At 41.4% G+C, this 20,192-nt stretch overlaps 1 protein-coding gene across 1 annotated transcript in view; it reads left to right on the top strand.

Moving 5' to 3' along the window:
- Nucleotides 1–18,475, top strand: part of AGAP1 (ArfGAP with GTPase domain, ankyrin repeat and PH domain 1) — a 457,470-nt gene extending 438,995 nt beyond the window's left edge. Inside the window, exon 5 of the mRNA XM_058185245.1 lies at nt 17,524–18,475. Coding sequence (XP_058041228.1) covers nt 17,524–17,598 — 75 coding nt within the window. The 3' untranslated portion in view covers nt 17,599–18,475. The remainder of the gene's footprint in view (nt 1–17,523) is intronic.
- Nucleotides 18,476–20,192: the final 1,717 nt, after the last annotated feature.

The raw sequence follows: 20,192 nt of genomic DNA, 5'->3' as shown, positions 1-20,192 counted from the left end.
TGCAGAAATATTCCACCCCAATTCACCTTAAAGCAGCAGCTCAAACTCACGTGCTTTTCTGAAGCAAATCAGAAAGAAATGCAGAAATATTCCACCCCAATTCACCTTAAAGCAGCAGCTCAAACTCACGTGCTTTTCTGAAGCAAATCAGAAAGAAATGCAGAAATATTCCACCCCAATTCACCTTAAAGCAGCAGCTCAAACTCACGTGCTTTTCTGAAGCAAATCAGAAAGAAATGCAGAAATATTCCACCCCAATTCACCTTAAAGCAGCAGCTCAAACTCACGTGCTTTTCTGAAGCAAATCAGAAAGAAATGCAGAAATATTCCACCCCAATTCACCTTAAAGCAGCAGCTCAAACTCACGTGCTTTTCTGAAGCAAATCAGAAAGAAATGCAGAAATATTCCACCCCAATTCACCTTAAAGCAGCAGCTCAAACTCACGTGCTTTTCTGAAGCAAATCAGAAAGAAATGCAGAAATATTCCACCCCAATTCACCTTAAAGCAGCAGCTCAAACTCACGTGCTTTTCTGAAGCAAATCAGAAAGAAATGCAGAAATATTCCACCCCAATTCACCTTAAAGCAGCAGCTCAAACTCACGTGCTTTTCTGAAGCAAATCAGAAAGAAATGCAGAAATATTCCACCCCAATTCACCTTAAAGCAGCAGCTCAAACTCACGTGTTTTTCTGAAGCAAATCAGAAAGAAATGCAGAAATATTCCACCCCAATTCACCTTAAAGCAGCAGCTCAAACTCACGTGCTTTTCTGAAGCAAATCAGAAAGAAATGCAGAAATATTCCACCCCAATTCACCTTAAAGCAGCAGCTCAAACTCACGTGCTTTTCTGAAGCAAATCAGAAAGAAATGCAGAAATATTCCACCCCAATTCACCTTAAAGCAGCAGCTCAAACTCACGTGCTTTTCTGAAGCAAATCAGAAAGAAATGCAGAAATATTCCACCCCAATTCACCTTAAAGCAGCAGCTCAAACTCACGTGCTTTTCTGAAGCAAATCAGAAAGAAATGCAGAAATATTCCACCCCAATTCACCTTAAAGCAGCAGCTCAAACTCACGTGCTTTTCTGAAGCAAATCAGAAAGAAATGCAGAAATATTCCACCCCAATTCACCTTAAAGCAGCAGCTCAAACTCACGTGCTTTTCTGAAGCAAATCAGAAAGAAATGCAGAAATATTCCACCCCAATTCACCTTAAAGCAGCAGCTCAAACTCACGTGCTTTTCTGAAGCAAATCAGAAAGAAATGCAGAAATATTCCACCCCAATTCACCTTAAAGCAGCAGCTCAAACTCACGTGCTTTTCTGAAGCAAATCAGAAAGAAATGCAGAAATATTCCACCCCAATTCACCTTAAAGCAGCAGCTCAAACTCACGTGCTTTTCTGAAGCAAATCAGAAAGAAATGCAGAAATATTCCACCCCAATTCACCTTAAAGCAGCAGCTCAAACTCACGTGCTTTTCTGAAGCAAATCAGAAAGAAATGCAGAAATATTCCACCCCAATTCACCTTAAAGCAGCAGCTCAAACTCACGTGCTTTTCTGAAGCAAATCAGAAAGAAATGCAGAAATATTCCACCCCAATTCACCTTAAAGCAGCAGCTCAAACTCACGTGCTTTTCTGAAGCAAATCAGAAAGAAATGCAGAAATATTCCACCCCAATTCACCTTAAAGCAGCAGCTCAAACTCACGTGCTTTTCTGAAGCAAATCAGAAAGAAATGCAGAAATATTCCACCCCAATTCACCTTAAAGCAGCAGCTCAAACTCACGTGCTTTTCTGAAGCAAATCAGAAAGAAATGCAGAAATATTCCTCCCCCAATTCACCTTAAAGCAGCAGCTCAAACTCACGTGCTTTTCTGAAGCAACTCAGAAAGAAATGCAGAAATATTCCACCCCAATTCACCTTAAAGCAGCAGCTCAAACTCACGTGCTTTTCTGAAGCAAATCAGAAAGAAATGCAGAAATATTCCACCCCAATTCACCTTAAAGCAGCAGCTCAAACTCACGTGCTTTTCTGAAGCAAATCAGAAAGAAATGCAGAAATATTCCACCCCAATTCACCTTAAAGCAGCAGCTCAAACTCACGTGCTTTTCTGAAGCAAATCAGAAAGAAATGCAGAAATATTCCACCCCAATTCACCTTAAAGCAGCAGCTCAAACTCACGTGCTTTTCTGAAGCAAATCAGAAAGAAATGCAGAAATATTCCACCCCAATTCACCTTAAAGCAGCAGCTCAAACTCACGTGCTTTTCTGAAGCAAATCAGAAAGAAATGCAGAAATATTCCACCCCAATTCACCTTAAAGCAGCAGCTCAAACTCACGTGCTTTTCTGAAGCAAATCAGAAAGAAATGCAGAAATATTCCACCCCAATTCACCTTAAAGCAGCAGCTCAAACTCACGTGCTTTTCTGAAGCAAATCAGAAAGAAATGCAGAAATATTCCACCCCAATTCACCTTAAAGCAGCAGCTCAAACTCACGTGCTTTTCTGAAGCAAATCAGAAAGAAATGCAGAAATATTCCACCCCAATTCACCTTAAAGCAGCAGCTCAAACTCACGTGCTTTTCTGAAGCAAATCAGAAAGAAATGCAGAAATATTCCACCCCAATTCACCTTAAAGCAGCAGCTCAAACTCACGTGCTTTTCTGAAGCAAATCAGAAAGAAATGCAGAAATATTCCACCCCAATTCACCTTAAAGCAGCAGCTCAAACTCACGTGCTTTTCTGAAGCAAATCAGAAAGAAATGCAGAAATATTCCACCCCAATTCACCTTAAAGCAGCAGCTCAAACTCACGTGCTTTTCTGAAGCAAATCAGAAAGAAATGCAGAAATATTCCACCCCAATTCACCTTAAAGCAGCAGCTCAAACTCACGTGCTTTTCTGAAGCAAATCAGAAAGAAATGCAGAAATATTCCACCCCAATTCACCTTAAAGCAGCAGCTCAAACTCACGTGCTTTTCTGAAGCAAATCAGAAAGAAATGCAGAAATATTCCACCCCAATTCACCTTAAAGCAGCAGCTCAAACTCACGTGCTTTTCTGAAGCAAATCAGAAAGAAATGCAGAAATATTCCACCCCAATTCACCTTAAAGCAGCAGCTCAAACTCACGTGCTTTTCTGAAGCAAATCAGAAAGAAATGCAGAAATATTCCACCCCAATTCACCTTAAAGCAGCAGCTCAAACTCACGTGCTTTTCTGAAGCAAATCAGAAAGAAATGCAGAAATATTCCACCCCAATTCACCTTAAAGCAGCAGCTCAAACTCACGTGCTTTTCTGAAGCAAATCAGAAAGAAATGCAGAAATATTCCACCCCAATTCACCTTAAAGCAGCAGCTCAAACTCACGTGCTTTTCTGAAGCAAATCAGAAAGAAATGCAGAAATATTCCACCCCAATTCACCTTAAAGCAGCAGCTCAAACTCACGTGCTTTTCTGAAGCAAATCAGAAAGAAATGCAGAAATATTCCACCCCAATTCACCTTAAAGCAGCAGCTCAAACTCACGTGCTTTTCTGAAGCAAATCAGAAAGAAATGCAGAAATATTCCACCCCAATTCACCTTAAAGCAGCAGCTCAAACTCACGTGCTTTTCTGAAGCAAATCAGAAAGAAATGCAGAAATATTCCACCCCAATTCACCTTAAAGCAGCAGCTCAAACTCACGTGCTTTTCTGAAGCAAATCAGAAAGAAATGCAGAAATATTCCACCCCAATTCACCTTAAAGCAGCAGCTCAAACTCACGTGCTTTTCTGAAGCAAATCAGAAAGAAATGCAGAAATATTCCACCCCAATTCACCTTAAAGCAGCAGCTCAAACTCACGTGCTTTTCTGAAGCAAATCAGAAAGAAATGCAGAAATATTCCACCCCAATTCACCTTAAAGCAGCAGCTCAAACTCACGTGCTTTTCTGAAGCAAATCAGAAAGAAATGCAGAAATATTCCACCCCAATTCACCTTAAAGCAGCAGCTCAAACTCACGTGCTTTTCTGAAGCAAATCAGAAAGAAATGCAGAAATATTCCACCCCTAATTCACCTTAAAGCAGCAGCTCAAACTCACGTGCTTTTCTGAAGCAAATCAGAAAGAAATGCAGAAATATTCCACCCCAATTCACCTTAAAGCAGCAGCTCAAACTCACGTGCTTTTCTGAAGCAAATCAGAAAGAAATGCAGAAATATTCCACCCCAACAATTCACCTTAAAGCAGCAGCTCAAACTCACGTGCTTTTCTGAAGCAAATCAGAAAGAAATGCAGAAATATTCCACCCCAATTCACCTTAAAGCAGCAGCTCAAACTCACGTGCTTTTCTGAAGCAAATCAGAAAGAAATGCAGAAATATTCCACCCCAATTCACCTTAAAGCAGCAGCTCAAACTCACGTGCTTTTCTGAAGCAAATCAGAAAGAAATGCAGAAATATTCCACCCCAATTCACCTTAAAGCAGCAGCTCAAACTCACGTGCTTTTCTGAAGCAAATCAGAAAGAAATGCAGAAATATTCCACCCCAATTCACCTTAAAGCAGCAGCTCAAACTCACGTGCTTTTCTGAAGCAAATCAGAAAGAAATGCAGAAATATTCCACCCCCAATTCACCTTAAAGCAGCAGCTCAAACTCACGTGCTTTTCTGAAGCAAATCAGAAAGAAATGCAGAAATATTCCACCCCCAATTCACCTTAAAGCAGCAGCTCAAACTCACGTGCTTTTCTGAAGCAAATCAGAAAGAAATGCAGAAATATTCCACCCCCAATTCACCTTAAAGCAGCAGAAAGAATTATAAAGAATAAAACAGTTGAAAGAATTTTTTGATTTTAATATGCACAAAGGGACACCTATAGGAACTGTGTGGGAGGCGAGTAAAGCTTTTATTAGAGGGATATTGATATACTTGGACAACAGGCAAAGGAATAATAAACAAAGGCAGCGTAGGTACTTGGAAGAAGAAATTCAAAGGAAGCAACAGTTATTAATTCAAAACCCACAAGATCACAAACTTAAAGAGGCTATAAAAATATTACAGAGTCAATTTAATATGTTAATGGCAGACCAGGTGGCAACAAATATACAATATGCTAAATATAATACCTTTTGTAATGCAAATAAACCTGGGAGATGGTTGGCATATAACTTAAGGAAAAAACAGAAAGCACATGTCATACAAAAAATAGAATATAAAGGCAAAGAGATATATCAACAGGATAAAATTAAAAAGGCATTCTCAGAATTTTATACTGCTCTATATGCAAAAGACAAAATATTGAATAGGGACATTTATGATTATTTGAAAGATTATAAGGTTAATATTCTAACACTAGAACAGAGGGAGGAGCTGAATCGGCCGATAGCTACTGGAGAAATAGTGGAGGCAATTAAACAATTAAAAATGGGGAAAACCCCTGGTACAGATGGTCTTACAGCAACTTATTATAAAAAAATACAGGATGAAATATTAGGCCCACTTAAAGAACTATTTAATCAGATACAACTAGGAGTGGGAATACCCCCGTCATGGAAAACATCTTTTATTTCACTGATACCAAAAGAGGAGCAAGATTGCTCTAAACCCGGTAACTACAGGCCGATTTCACTTTTATATAATGATTATAAGATTTTTGTAAAAATAATAGCAAACAGATTAATGTTAGTTTTACAACAAAGAATTCATACTGATCAATCTGGTTTTATAAAAGGGAGGCAGATGAGGAATAATGTTAGACAGATTATTAATATATTGGAATATTTGGAAAAGAAGAATACTTCAGCACTTATTTTTTGGATGCAGAGAAAGCTTTTGATCGATTGCATTGGGATTTTTATTTAAATTAATAGAGAAATGCAATTTGAGATTGTTTTGTTAGAGTAGTTAAAGCGATTTATGGAGAGCAAACAGCTCAGATTATAATAAATGGTAGTTTGACAGAAGTTATTAAGATTGCGAAAGGAACGAGACAGGGATGTCCCTTATCACCACTATTGTTTGTTTTGACTCTGGAACCATTATTAGATAAAATACTAGAATTAACGAAAATAGAGGAATTAAGATTAGACAATATGAGTACAAAGTTAGAGCTTTTGCAGATGATGTAGTAGTTACCTTAACAAATCCTATAAATTCAAGTAGATTTTGTTGGAAGTAATTGATAAATATGGAAAGGTATCAGGATTTAAAATAAATCAGAATAAAACAAAAGTGATAATTAAAAATATGTCTATACAACAGAAACAAAAACTAGAGGAAATGACAGGATTTGAGGTGGTAAAAAAGGTTAAATACTTAGGGGTTTATATTAGCTCATCGAACAAGAAACTTTATAAGAATAATTATGACTTGCTATGGCAAAAAGTTCAGAATGATATGAGTGTCTGGAAAAAATTGCAGTTGTCGCTATTGGGAAGGATTGCGGCTATTAAAATGAATGTGTTACCTAGATTTTTGTTTCTGTTCCAGATGATACCAATAATTAAAAAGGATAAAAATTTGGAAGATTGGCAGATTGGGATTAATAAATTTATATGGCAGGGTAAAAAGGCGAGGGTTAAAATGAAAATAATACAGGACTCACGGGAAAGAGGTGGCTTAAAAATGCCTAACTTCAAACTATATTATGAAGCAGTAGCCCTTTCAGTAATAAGTGACTGGTTTAATTTAACGGAGGAAAGAATTTTGAATATAGAAGGTTATGACTTGTTATATGGATGGCATGCATATTTATTTTATGAAAAAAAAGTGGATAGGGCTTTTAAGAATCATGTGTTGAGAAGCGCTCTTTTGCGGGTCTGGAAAAAATATTCTTATAAATTAGACTACAAGATTCCTATATGGGTGAGTCCCAGACATGCAATAGAGAATATAAATATAGAACAGAAACAGGAAATGATTACTTATAAAGAACTTTTGTATGCTGAAGGAGGTAGATTGCAATTAAAATCATTAATTGAAGACATATCTTTTTATTCGCGCGGGGCTGGCTTAAACTGAATTTTATTAAATTTTAAATTTTTATTAACTAATTTTAAATGGGGTTTTTAGTTCATTGTATATTTTCAGGCCAATTTTAAAATAAGTTTTTTAATTGTATTTTAAATTGTATATTCTATTATCTGTTTTATTTTGCCTGTACACCGCCCTGAGTCCTTCGGGAGAAGGGCGGTATAAAAATCAAATAAATAAATAAATAAATAAAATTACAGGTATTAAATGAAGAAGGGAGGAATTATACTTGGTTTCAATATGGGCAAATAAGTGCTAGATGGAAAGAAGATCAAAAATTTGGTATAATGCAAAGGGAGGAAAATTTAATAAAGCAAATTAGAAATCAGACCCAGGAGCATATAAAGAGATTGTATAATGTGTTGCTTGAAATAGATTCGGAAAAGGATTTGGTAAAGGACTGTATGATAAAATGGGCACAGAATATTCAGGAACCAATAATGTTGGAAACATGGGAGAAAATCTGGGTTAGAAATGTTAAGTTTACACAAGCACAGAATTTAAGGGAAAATTTTTATAAGATGTTTTATAGATGGCACTTAGATCCCAAAAAATTATCACGTATGTATCCTAATATCCAAGCGAAATGTTGGAGGTGTGATTGTGATGACGCTATATATTTTCATATTTGGTGGACTTGCAAGAAAATTAAGGCCTTTTGGATAAGAATTTGGTGGATTATTCAAAATGTACTGAAGAAGAAGATAAAGTTCCTGCCACAATTTTTCCTTTTGGGAATTATAACGGATTGTACAGGGACTGAGACTAAACTGATTCTGAATTTAATAACAGCAGCAAGACTGTTGATTGGACAATATTGGAAGAAAGAAGAGGTACCTACAATAGAAGAATGGATACTGAAAGTCATTAATTTGGCTGAGCTGGCTAAAATCTCAACGTTTTTAAAAGACAATACGCAGGAAAGATATTTAATTGAATGGAAAAAATGGATTGATTATCTACAAAACAGATATCAGATTAAGAAATATCAGATTGCCTTTGAATAATTAGAACAGTGGTTCCCAACCGGTGTGCCGCGGCACTAAGGGGTGCCGTGAGATCTTTTGAGGGTGCCGTCAAAATTTCAGGGAAAAAATTGCATTCTCTCTTGGCGGGAGAGGGGGAGGGAGGGGACTACCGATGCACTCGGAGAAAGCATCGATCAAGGTTTGCTCTAACTCGCCCGGCTCTTTTTATTTTATTTTATTATTATTATTATTTTAAAAAAGAACCCCCTTCTTCAATTCAGACTCGACTTGGCATACGCGACCAGAGGATCTCGTTACAAGGGCTGTGAAGTGACGCTATCCGATCAACGCATGCGCAAAAGGCGTCTCGAGGCAAGACACCGCTCTCTGCGCATGCGCCAAGCACTGACCTCAGGAAAATTTTGCTCCAAGAAATTGTGGGCGGAGAAATAAGAACTGCGGCCAAAAGAACGACGCCGCAGTTGCTGCACTTAACGCGTCTTTTTTCTTTTTCTTTTTGCGCACCTCCGCTTTTGGTTTCCTGGCAGCGCCGGGTTTGTGGAGAGCGAGGACGAGGGTCAGAGCAAGTAAGGGAGGGTGAGGGGGGGGTCTCTCCTTTGCTATTCCTCCGCGAGGACCCTAACGGGAAGGAATACCGCCCGTTTGCAAGGCGTGCTTGGGCAGGGTTCTTTATTCCAGTCGGAATAAAAGCCACAGGCTAAAAGCCACAGGCTTAACGTCAAAAGAGTGGGTGCTGTTTGCATGCCCTCCTGGGAGGCGATTTTTCATTCTCTAGTTTATTTTCATTTATTTTTATTTTTCCCTACCAGCCTCGAGGGGGTTGACGTTGAGTACCGTATCCCGTATATACAGTACAGGTAGTCCTCGACTTACGACCCCAAAGGAGCCTTCCTCTCCCCAATTGATGTTGCTAAGGAAAAATGGATTAAGTGAGTTTTGCCTCACTTTGCAACCTTTCTGGTCCTGTTTGTTAAGTGGATCACTGCGGTTGTTAAGTTTGCGGTTGTTAGTAACGCAGGTTGTTAAGTGGATCTGGCTTTCCCCCATTGACTAGGTCACAAAAGGGGATCATGTGACCTCCAGGAAAACTGCAGCTGGCATAAATACAAACTGGTTGTTGTCAAGCATCCAAATGTAAAATCACGTCACCGAAAGAGATGCTGCAATGGTTGTAAGTGTGGAAAATGGTTGGGAGTCACTTTTTTTCAATGCCGTCGTAACTTTGACTGGGGCCTGTGGCCTATTTCCTTATAAGGGTGCCGGGAACTTTTGAAAGGCTTTCCAAGGGTGCCTCAAACAAGAAAAGGTTGGGAACCACTGAATTAGAAAGTTATTTTATTTAATGGGGAGGGGGTTGGGAGATGAAAAGCTTTGGATGAGGCTAATTGGATTGGAAGGGAAAATTTTATTCTATGTTTGGTTTATGTATAACAATACCTTGTGATTGACCCGGGAAGCCGGGGGGGGGGAAGGGAGGGGGGAAGGGGGTTTTCTGGGAGGGAGGGGGGGAAAAAGGGGCGAAAATGTCTTTGTTTTTTTAAAAACTTTTTCAATAAAATAATAATAATAATAATAATAATAATAATAATAATAATAATAATAATAATAATAATAATAATAATAATAATAATAATAATTGTTCAGTTATGTTGCTTTCTGGGTGTTTTTCCTTCCACAGTTACATTATTCTTTTTTGAAATCCCCTGGCTGACAGTTTCATTTGATGGTTTCTCAATTTTCCTCAGTTGTCCAAGTTTTGTGCTTTTGTCCCAGTCACATTACAGTTGCATACCCTGGAAACTTACACATTTAATATGTGAATGCAGCAAAATCGTACAAACTGATTACAAAGCTAGACACAACCGAGTTGCTAAATTAATCCACTGGTCATTATATAAAAAATACAACTTAACTGTATCCAAAAAGTCATAGGAACATAAAGTGGAAAAAGTTATAGAAAATGATAAGGTGAAGATCTTGTGGGACTTTCGAATACAGACGGATCGTCACTTGGAACACAACACACCAGATATCACAATTGTCAAAAACCGAAACGTACAATTTATTCACATCTTGGTACCAGGAGATGCCAGAGTCGAAGAAAAAGAACTGGAAAAAATCATGAAATATCGTGACCTGGTCATCGAAACTACATGGCTATGGATGAAACATGTAGCAGTGATACCCATTGTCATCAGGGCACCTGGTACCATGTCCAAGAATTTTATAAGATACATCAACAAATTGCAGTTTCCTGCAATAACACCAGCAGAACTGCAAAAAATTGCACTACTTGGAACATTGTACATCTTAAGAAGGTACTTGGTTGATACCTAGGATGCGGGCAGCAACCCGTATCAAGCATTAGCACCAGTCAATGGTATTTGTGATCCATTTTTGAATGTTCAGTTGACTGAGTTTCATGTTTAATGAATAATAATAATAATAATGGATAACAGTGATACCTATTGTCATCCGGGCACTTGGTACCATGTCGAAGAATTTTATAAGATACATCAACAAATTGCAATTTCCTGCAATAACACCAGTGGAACTGCAAAAAATTGCACTACTTGGAACATCGTACATCTTAAGAAGGTACTTGGTAGGTACCTTGGTACTTGGTACTCCTAGGTACCTAGGATGCTGCCAGCAACCCATATCAATCAATAGCACCAGTCAATGGTATTTGGGATGCATTTTTGAATGTCCAGTTGACTGAGTTTCATGTTTAATGAATAAAGTATATAATAATAATAATTCCCCAGTGAGGCACTACCTTGATGTAGTTGGGATTGTGTGATCTGAGGAAGATAAGAGCTATGCCAGAGGTTCAACCATACTGGACAAGTCTCATCAGAGGATTCAGACAGAACAGTGTCTCTCCCATAAAAATATGGTGAGATGTAAATTTCAGAAAACCATACTGGCTCGAATGTTGCCCTGGTAAACAAGGTCTGCACTAGATGTTGGAGTTCCTGGATATCTGGTGAAAAATGGGCTACAGGACTCAGGACTGTTGGCTGAGCCACCAGGGCCAACAACTGCAGAACTACTGGAAGAAAAGGTGTTTACCTGTTGCAAATATACAGTGATTGAAAACAAAGAAATAATGATCTGTTATTACAGAGCAAGCCCAACAAGAAGAGGATATTTGAAAAAAATGCACCAGTTTTGGAAAGAATAACATCCAGAATCAGAAATAACAGAACAGAGGCTAGCAGATCAACATCAGTTTATAATATGAAATAAAGCATTCACAGAAGCAGAATTGGAAGAGGGCAAAGAAATCAAAGCCTTGCCAGAAGTAATTCAGAATATAGAGGCAAACCAGGGAAATTCGGTAGTAGAAGAATCCAACAGAGATAAACAATTGTTTTCATTTAGAAACCAGGCACCCACTCCTCTGCCACAGGAAGAACAAAACCGTATAATGAAAGAAGTAAAAGAACTGAAGCAAAGAATAACTGAGCATTTAGAACAGCACAAAAACATCAGAATAAGGCTGCCTGCATTAAAGCGTGTTCCAAAGAAACAGCTAGCACAAGCATTAAAAGATACAAATACTGCAGTATCAAACATAAGCACCAACTCATTGCACGAAAGAAACCAACTAATGTACAGCACAGCTGCAGTTATAACTGAGTACCTGGGATTCAAAATCAACAGAGAGAAAAAAAACTAAAGACTGCACCACAAAAATGGAAGATTAGATTGGAAAATCTAGGAAAAAGGAAGGACTGGAAATAATAAAGCAGCAAATAACACCAATAGCCAAGAAGATTAGCAGATATGATGCTCAAATTGCAAATTATAGGCAGAACCTTCAGTTTTAATCCAATCAGAAACAATCCAATCACCTACAGAAAAGGTGATACAATGCTGTACAATCAGGCCAGAAATGCACTAACAAGGGAGATCAGAGCAGCAAAAAGAAGCTACTCTGAAAAGCTAAAGAATCAGTTTTCAGCAAATGAACCAGCAAACATGTGGAAAACTCTTAAAAATATCACCGGCTATGGCAAACCTCCTTCCCAGGCTGAAGGTAATCAACAACTGGCAGATGACCTGAATGAGTTTTACTGCAGGTTTGAAAGGAAACTACAGCCACCTATCTCCACAACCCCCATCTCAGACACACCAACAACAGCCAATTGACCCCATCCCATTGGGTTCACAACCCCTAGTGATCACAGAAAAGGAAGTGCAGGACCTATTTCACAGACAAAAGCCAGGAAAAGCTCCAGGCCCAGACAAGATAACTCCTTCTTGCTTAAAAGTCTGTGCTGACCAGTTGGCCCCCATCTTCACCCATATTTTCAATAAATCACTAGAGATGTGCTATGTTCCTTCTTGCTTCAAACGGTCTACCATAATCCCAGTGCCGAAGAAGCCCACCATCAAGGAACTGAATGACTACAGACCAGTTGCTTTAACAACTGTAGTCATGAAAACCTTTGAAAGTCTAGTGCTTTTCTACTTGAAAACCATCTACTTGAAAACCATCCGCTGTTAGACCCCTTGCAATTTGCATACCGAGCAAATAGATCAACAGATGATGCTGTTAATATGGCTTTGTACTACATCTTACAACATCTTGAGTCTCCAAAGACCTATGCAAGGGTCCTTTTTGTAGACTTTAGTTCAGCATTCAATACCATCATTCCAGACATTCTTCTAACTAAGCTAAACCAGCTACAAGTACCGGAACAGACTTGTAAGTGGATCACTAGCTTCCTAACAAACAGGAAGCAGCAGGTGAAGCTAAGCAAGGTCACATCAAATACCTGTACAATTCGCACAGGGGCCCCCCAAGGCTGTGTGCTCTCCCCACTTCTCTTTTCTCTGTATACCAATGACTGCATCTCCAACAATCCATCTGTTAAACTACTGAAGTTTGCAGATGACACAACAGTGATTGGTCTCATTCGAGACAATGACGAATCTGCATATAGATGAGAGGTCGAACGACTAGCCTTGTGGTGCGACCGAAACAATCTGGAACTGAACACACTCAAAACTGTTGAAATGGTGGTAGATTTTAGGAGAAAACTTCCATAATTCCACCTCTCACAATACTAGACAACACAGTATCAAGAGTAGTAACCTTTAAATTTCTAGGTTCTATCATATTGCAACATCTAAAATGGACAGCTAACATCAAAAACATCATCAAAAAAGGACAACAAAGAATATTCTTTCTGCGCCAACTCAGTAAGCTCAAACTGCCCAAGGAGCTGCTGATTCAGTTCTACAGAGGAATTATTGAGTCTTTCATTTGCACCTCTATAAGTGTCTGGTTTGGTTCTGCAACCCAATAAGAAAGACACAGACTTCAGAGGATAAATAGAACTGTAGAAAAAATAATTGCTACCAACCTGCCTTCCATTGAGGACCTGTATACTGTACGAATCAAGAAGAGGGCCATGAAAATATTTACAGATCCCTCACATCCTGGATGTAATGTATCTTTAAATATTTTGGCGGGAAACAAGCACGTTGCTGATTGGTTGAGCCGCCGGTTAGACTGTATATAAGGAGAGGTTTTTCCCCAGCCCAGTTGCTGGGTTCACTATATATTAAAGAGCTGTTGTCACTACCCTGGTCTCCAGCCTCGTTACTTCCCGAACTTAACACTGGCGACGAAGGTGGGATCTCGAGGCTAAGAGCACCAGGAACGAGCTGAACACGCGAAAGAACCGAACCCAGCAAACTCAGGGCAGAAACGCAGCGATGGCCAGCTACACTCCGCCCGCGCCGTTTGACCCATCCAGGGAGAAATGGGGAACGTACATGACCCGTTTCGAGAGCTTCCTCGAGGCAAACGAACTGCAAGGAGTTCCAGACAACCGCAAAAGGGCGTATTTCCTGAGCCACTGCGGTCCCGAGGTCATCGACATCGCGGAAGCCCTGGCAGAGCCAACGCCGGTACAATCGGTATCGTGGCAAACTCTGCAAAATCTATTGAAGAACCATTTCGCGCCAACACCGTCCAAATATGTACGGCGTTTTGAATTTGGAGAGCGCAGACAGCAAGAGGGCGAATCCATCAGCGATTACATGGCCGCCCTGAGAAAAGCCTCCAAGGATTGTGGGTACCGAGACTTGGATGAGGAGCTGTTAGAGCAACTCATCCGTGGGGTCAGAGACATTCGTTTGCGGAGGCGGCTGCTATCAAAAAGCAATCTAACGCTGGCAAACGCTCTGGACGAAGCCAGAGCTCATGAGATGTCCACCCAAGCGGCGGAAACCCTACAAAAGCCACTCACGGCAACGGCGAGCGCGAAATTAACCCCGGTCCACAATGAAGAAATCCAGACCGAATCAGACGGCGAGGATGAGGAAGGAGTTTGCCTCACCGGGAGAAGGGGCAAAGAAGCCCGGGATGAATGCGGAAGTTGCGGAGGGCAACACCAGCGTCAACGATGCAAGTTCAAGGACGCTACATGTCGGCGGTGCGAGAAGAAGGGGCACCTGGCTCAAGTCTGTCGAGCACCCCAACCTTCCCGCCGAAAATTCAAACCAACCAATCAGAGCGCGGGATCGGCTAGGCGACCCGTGATTGGTCAAAACAAAAAGGGCGCGAATTCAAATCGAACGACCGTGATAGTAGGCCGTGCAGCAACCCGCGTCGAGAAGAAAATCTTCACAAAACCAAAAATCGAAGGAGTGCCGTGCCGACTAGAAGTGGACACAGGGTCAGCGATCACAATCATGTCCTGGGACACTTTTGCGAAGGCTTTGCCGAAAATCGCCAAACGCAAACTGCAAACACAGCGGCTAAGAGTTCACGACTACCAAGGGAATCGCATCCCTGTTCGAGGGACCACCTCCGTCTGCGTCGAGTACGGACCGCACAAGAAGACCCTGCCCATCACGATAGTCGAAGGGACCCTGCCAAGTTTGTTGGGACTAGACTGGTTCCGTGCATTGGGCATGGGAGTGACTGGCATCTACAGAAGTGACTTTAACCTAAAAGACACACTCATGGACGAACTCGAAGATGTGTTCAAGGACTGCCTGGGCAAGTACAAGGGGACCCCTATTTCCTTCAATTTAGACCCCCAGGTAGCCCCCATACGGTTAAAAGCAAGGAGGGTCCCTTTTGCCCTTAAACCCAAGATTGACAGGGAGATAGACAAGCTCATCAGTCAGGGGATACTGGTGCCAGTCGATCATGCAAAGTGGGAGACGCCAATCGTCACCCCAGTGAAACCAGATGGGTCAGTTAGAATCTGCGCTGACTACAAGGCAACGTTAAACAAAGCCTTGCAAAAAAGCGCTTACCCGGTCCCCGTGGTGCAACACTTGCTGCACTCGCTGGGGCAAGGGCACGTTTTTGCCAAATTAGATTTGGCCCAAGCCTATCAACAACTGCCTGTAGACGGCAACACAGCCGAAGCCCAGACAATTGTGACTCACAGAGGTGCTTTCAAGTGTACCCGGTTACAGTTTGGGGTGAGTGTGGCTCCTGGTCTATTTCAAAATTTAATGGAGCGACTTCTGCAAGGGCTCCCGGGGGTAGTCCCCTATTTTGATGATGTATTGGTATCAGCCGAAAATTTAGAAGAATTGGGGGAGCGTTTGAGAAAAGTTCTGGGCATTTTCCGGTCAGCCGGTCTAAAGGTTAAAGTGAACAAATGCCAAATAGGGGTAGAATCCGTAGAGTTCTTGGGCTACAGAATAGACAAGGAAGGAATCCACCCCACTGAGAGCAAGGTCAAGGCAATAAGAAGGCCCCAGCGCCCAAAAACAAAACAGAGCTACAGGCATTCCTGGGTCTAGTGAACTTTTACGCGGTCTTTTTGAAAAATAAGGCAACCGTTGCCGAGCCGCTACATAAGTTACTGGGAAAGAATACTGCTTGGTCTTGGGGAAAGACGGAAGCTAGGGCTTTCAAAGCAGTAAAAAACCTACTCTCGAGCAATAGCTTACTGATTCAGTATCATAGCACAATGCCATTGGTATTAGTTTGCGATGCTTCCCCTTACGGGGTGGGGGCTGTGCTCAGCCACAGGCTTCCAAATGGCACAGAAGCCCCAATAGCCTTCTACTCCAGAACGATGTCCTCGACAGAGAGGAACTATAGTCAGTTGGATAAGGAAGCTCTAGCTATAGTGTCAGGGGTAAAAAAGTTTCACGAATACGTTTTTGGTAGAGACTTTGAAATTGTTACAGACCATAGACCACTGTTAGGGTTACTGGCTGGCGACCGCCCAACGCCTGTGGCACTTTCGCCCCGATTGACCTGATGGACTATCTTTTTGGCCGCCTACTCCTACAAACTGCGGCATCGACCAGGAAAAGAGTTGGGGCATGCGGACGCATTAAGCAGATGCCCACTACCAGGGGCGATCGAGGACCCCACTCCGGGGACGCCCATACTGTTAATTGACTCTCTGGACTCTGGCCCAGTCACGTCTAAGGAGGTGGCTCGGGCGTCATACCGGACATTATTTTGAGAACTGTACTTGGTTGGGTACAAGAGGGTGGCCGCTGCGCGGGCGGCGTTTTAAAGAGTTTGTAAAGAAAGCGTGGGAACTTTCGGCTCAAGGGGTGCCTGCTATGGGGGATCAGTGGTGATCCCAGAGAAATTGAGGAAAAGGTGTTGGATCTCCTCCACGAGGGTCACCCAGGGATCGTAAGGATGAAGGGTCTAGCGAGAAGCTATGTGTGGTGGCCCTTAATGGACTCGGAAATTGCTGAAAGGGTAGGAAATGCCAGGCCTGCCAAGAGTCCAGACCGCTACCCCCAACGGCCCCGGTTCGGGAATGGGAGAGACCCCAAGGGCCCTGGTCGAGAATCCACATTGATTTTGCTGGCCCCTTCCACGGCCAAACCTTCCTGGTAGTAGTCGATGCCTACTCCAAATGGCTGGAAATCATTCTCATGAGATCCATGACAGCCGAGGCCGTGATCTCAGTCCTACGGCACCTATTTGTAACCCATGGGTTGCCCGACACACTAGTTTCCGATAACGGCCCGCAATTCACGGCAACCCAGTTTGAGGAGTACTTGGCAGAAGAGGGCATCCGACATGCCCTCTCGGCGCCTTTCCACCCTGCGACGAATGGCCTTGCAGAGCGTTTCGTCCGGAGCGCAAAAGAGGCATTGTCCAGAATCAAGCCAGGCGACTGGCAAACAAAAATCGATGTTTTCCTGGCCGTCCAACACAGAACCCCCTGTGTCACAACCGGCAGAAGCCCAGCAGAATTATTAATGGGCCGAAAGCTCAGGTGCCCACTAGACCGTTTAAATCCAAACTATACACCGGAGGGTTACAAGGGGGGACTTGAAAAACAAGAGGATGGAAATAGGCGACCAAGTGTGGGCACACAACTATGGTGAAGGCCCAATCTGGGTAGCAGGACAAATCCTAAACATAACAGGTCCAAAATCATACTTGGTGGAGTTAAAAGACGGCCGAGTATGGAGGCGCCACATAGACCAAATACGAAAACGCATAGCCGAACAATCCGAATTAGACGAAACAGGCCCTGACTATACAATGTTTGAATCCACAGCTGACTCAAACCCGGGAAAATCGCAGGACTTATCTGAGTTCCCGGAGGTCCAGCGACGCCAACAGGTTCCATTAGAAAACAGCAGGGACGACTCTGCAAATAATCCAGGGCCGGATAGCCTAGAGGAGGAACTGAGAGGAGCAAACAGCCCCTCCGGTCAGCTCGACCCACTCCCAGGGAATGAACTGCGCAGGTCCGAAAGAGTCAGGAGACGCACAGTCTATTTGCGTGATTACGTTGAAAAATAATATGTAAATATCATGTAAATAGGGGTAAAGTGTTTTCTGGGAGGGAAGGAGTGTAATGTATCTTTAAATATTTTGGCGGGAAACAAGCACATTGCTGATTGGTTGAAGCCGCCGGTTAGACTGTATATAAGGAGAGGTTTTTCCCCAGCCCGGTTGCTGGGTTCACTATATATTAAAGAGCTGTTGTCACTACCCTGGTCTCCAGCCTCGTTACTTCCCGAACTTAACACTGGACATAAACTGTTTCAACTCCTACCCTCAAAACGATGCTATAGAGCACTGCACACCAGAACAACTAGACACAAGAACAGTTTTTCCCGAAGGCCATCACTCTGCTAAACAAATAATTCCCTCAACACTGTCAAACTATTTACTAAATCTGCACTACTATTAATCTTCTCATCACTCCCATCACCAATCTCTTTCCACTTATGACTGTATGACTGTAACTTTGTTGCTGGTAATCCTTATGATTTATATTGATATATTGACCATCATTTGTGTTGTAAATGTTGTACCTTGATGAAGGTATCTTTTCTTTTATGTACACTGAGAGCATATGCACCAAGACAAATTCCTTGTGTGTCCAATCACACTTGGCCAATAAAAAATTCTATTCTATTCTATTCTATTCTATTCTATTCTATTCTATTCTATTCTATTCTATTCTATTCTATTCTATTCTATTCTATTCTATTCTATCTATCAATGGAGAAACTGCAGTGAATCTGTCATTAGCTGACAAGGAAGAAACAGTGCAGTTCTGGACACAGATATGGGATAACCCAAAGAAATACAACAAGGATGCAGCTTGGTTAACAGAGGTGGATAAGAATAAAAAAGAAGTTGAAATGAAAGAACTAGTAATAACAGCAGAAATGGTAGAGAAAAGAGCAAAGAAGGTCAAGAATTGGTCAGCATCAGGTGAAAATGAACTGCATGGTTTTTGGTTGAAACATCTAACTGGTTTATTCCCACTCATTGCCAAGCAGTTTAACAACATACTACAAGGAGGTGAAATTGAAGAGTGGCTAACATCTAGCAAATGATAATGAAAGATTCAGCAAAAGGGGCAGCACCAGGCAACCACAGGACAATTACCTGCTTACCAACAACTTTCAAAATGTTAACTGGTGTGATAGCTGATGCAGTCCAACAGCATCAAGTTGAAAGCAATCTCTTTCCACCTGGGCAGAAAGGACACGGCCCCAATAGCAGAGGAATAAAAGATCAACTGCTAATTGACAAAATGATTTTGGAAAACTGCAAGAGAAGGAAGATCAACCTGAATGTAGCATGGATTACAACTACAAAAAGGCATTTGATTCTCTGGCACATGACTGGATAATCAAGTACCTAGAAATAACAGGAATCAGTAGAAACATCAGAAGCTTTGTGCAAAGATCGATGGCACAATGGAAGAAACAATTGCAGGTCAATGATGAGAGACTTGGAGAAGTTAATATCAAGAGAGGAATATTTCAAGGAGATTCACTATTTGTCATTGCACTGTTTCCTCTGTCAACAATACTGAATAACTCAGGCCATGGCTATCAAATATCAAATACATCTGCCAGACTATCCTACCTTCTTTACATGGATGATCTAAAGCTGTATGGAAAAACTCCATCTGAAATAGAATCGCTGCTCAACAGTGTTCATATATGTAGCCAAGATATTGTAATGGAGTTTGGATTTGACAAATGTGCCACACTCTAGTGAGTGTTCAAACAAAGGAAAATAGTGAAAACTGAAGATGCAAGATGAAAATAACATTAAAAGTCTGGATGAAGATGATTACTAGAAATACCTGTGTATCTTTCAAGCTGACATCATCAAGCATACTGAAGTCAAGAAAGGTTAGAGGTGAATATATCAAGAGAGTGAAAAAGATCTTAAGGTCCAGACTCAATGGAGGAAATACCATCAAGGCAATCAACACCTGGATAATACCAGTCATTAGATACACAGCTGGAATAGTGAACTGGACTCAAATAGAATTAAAAGTAATGGATAGAAAGACCAGAAAAATAATGACAATGAATCATGCTCTTCATGCTCTTCATGCTCACAGTGACATTGACAGACTCTACATACCAAGGCAAATAGGTCGGCATGGAATGTTTCAAGTACATCAGATAGTCAAAGAAGAAAAAAGGGCTTTGGAAGAATATCTGAAGGACAATGAAGAAGATGCACTGAAGTTAGTATGCCAGGAAGGCTTGCTGACTACTAGAGAGACCAAACTGGCCTAAAAGAGAACCAAATGAAAAACAGAACGGAGGCATGGGAAGACAAAGCACTACAAAGCACTACATTAAAAAAAATAGCAGAGAAAGTGTCAGCCTCTATGATGTTTTCCTACTATCAGCTGCCATAGTAATGGGTGGGAGATGTGAGCTGGAGAGAGATGTGAACAAA

This window comes from Ahaetulla prasina, chromosome 1 (genome assembly GCF_028640845.1).
Source record: "Ahaetulla prasina isolate Xishuangbanna chromosome 1, ASM2864084v1, whole genome shotgun sequence".
Taxonomy (NCBI): Eukaryota; Metazoa; Chordata; class Lepidosauria; order Squamata; family Colubridae; genus Ahaetulla; species Ahaetulla prasina.
This window is presented reverse-complemented; position numbering and strand designations above follow the sequence as displayed.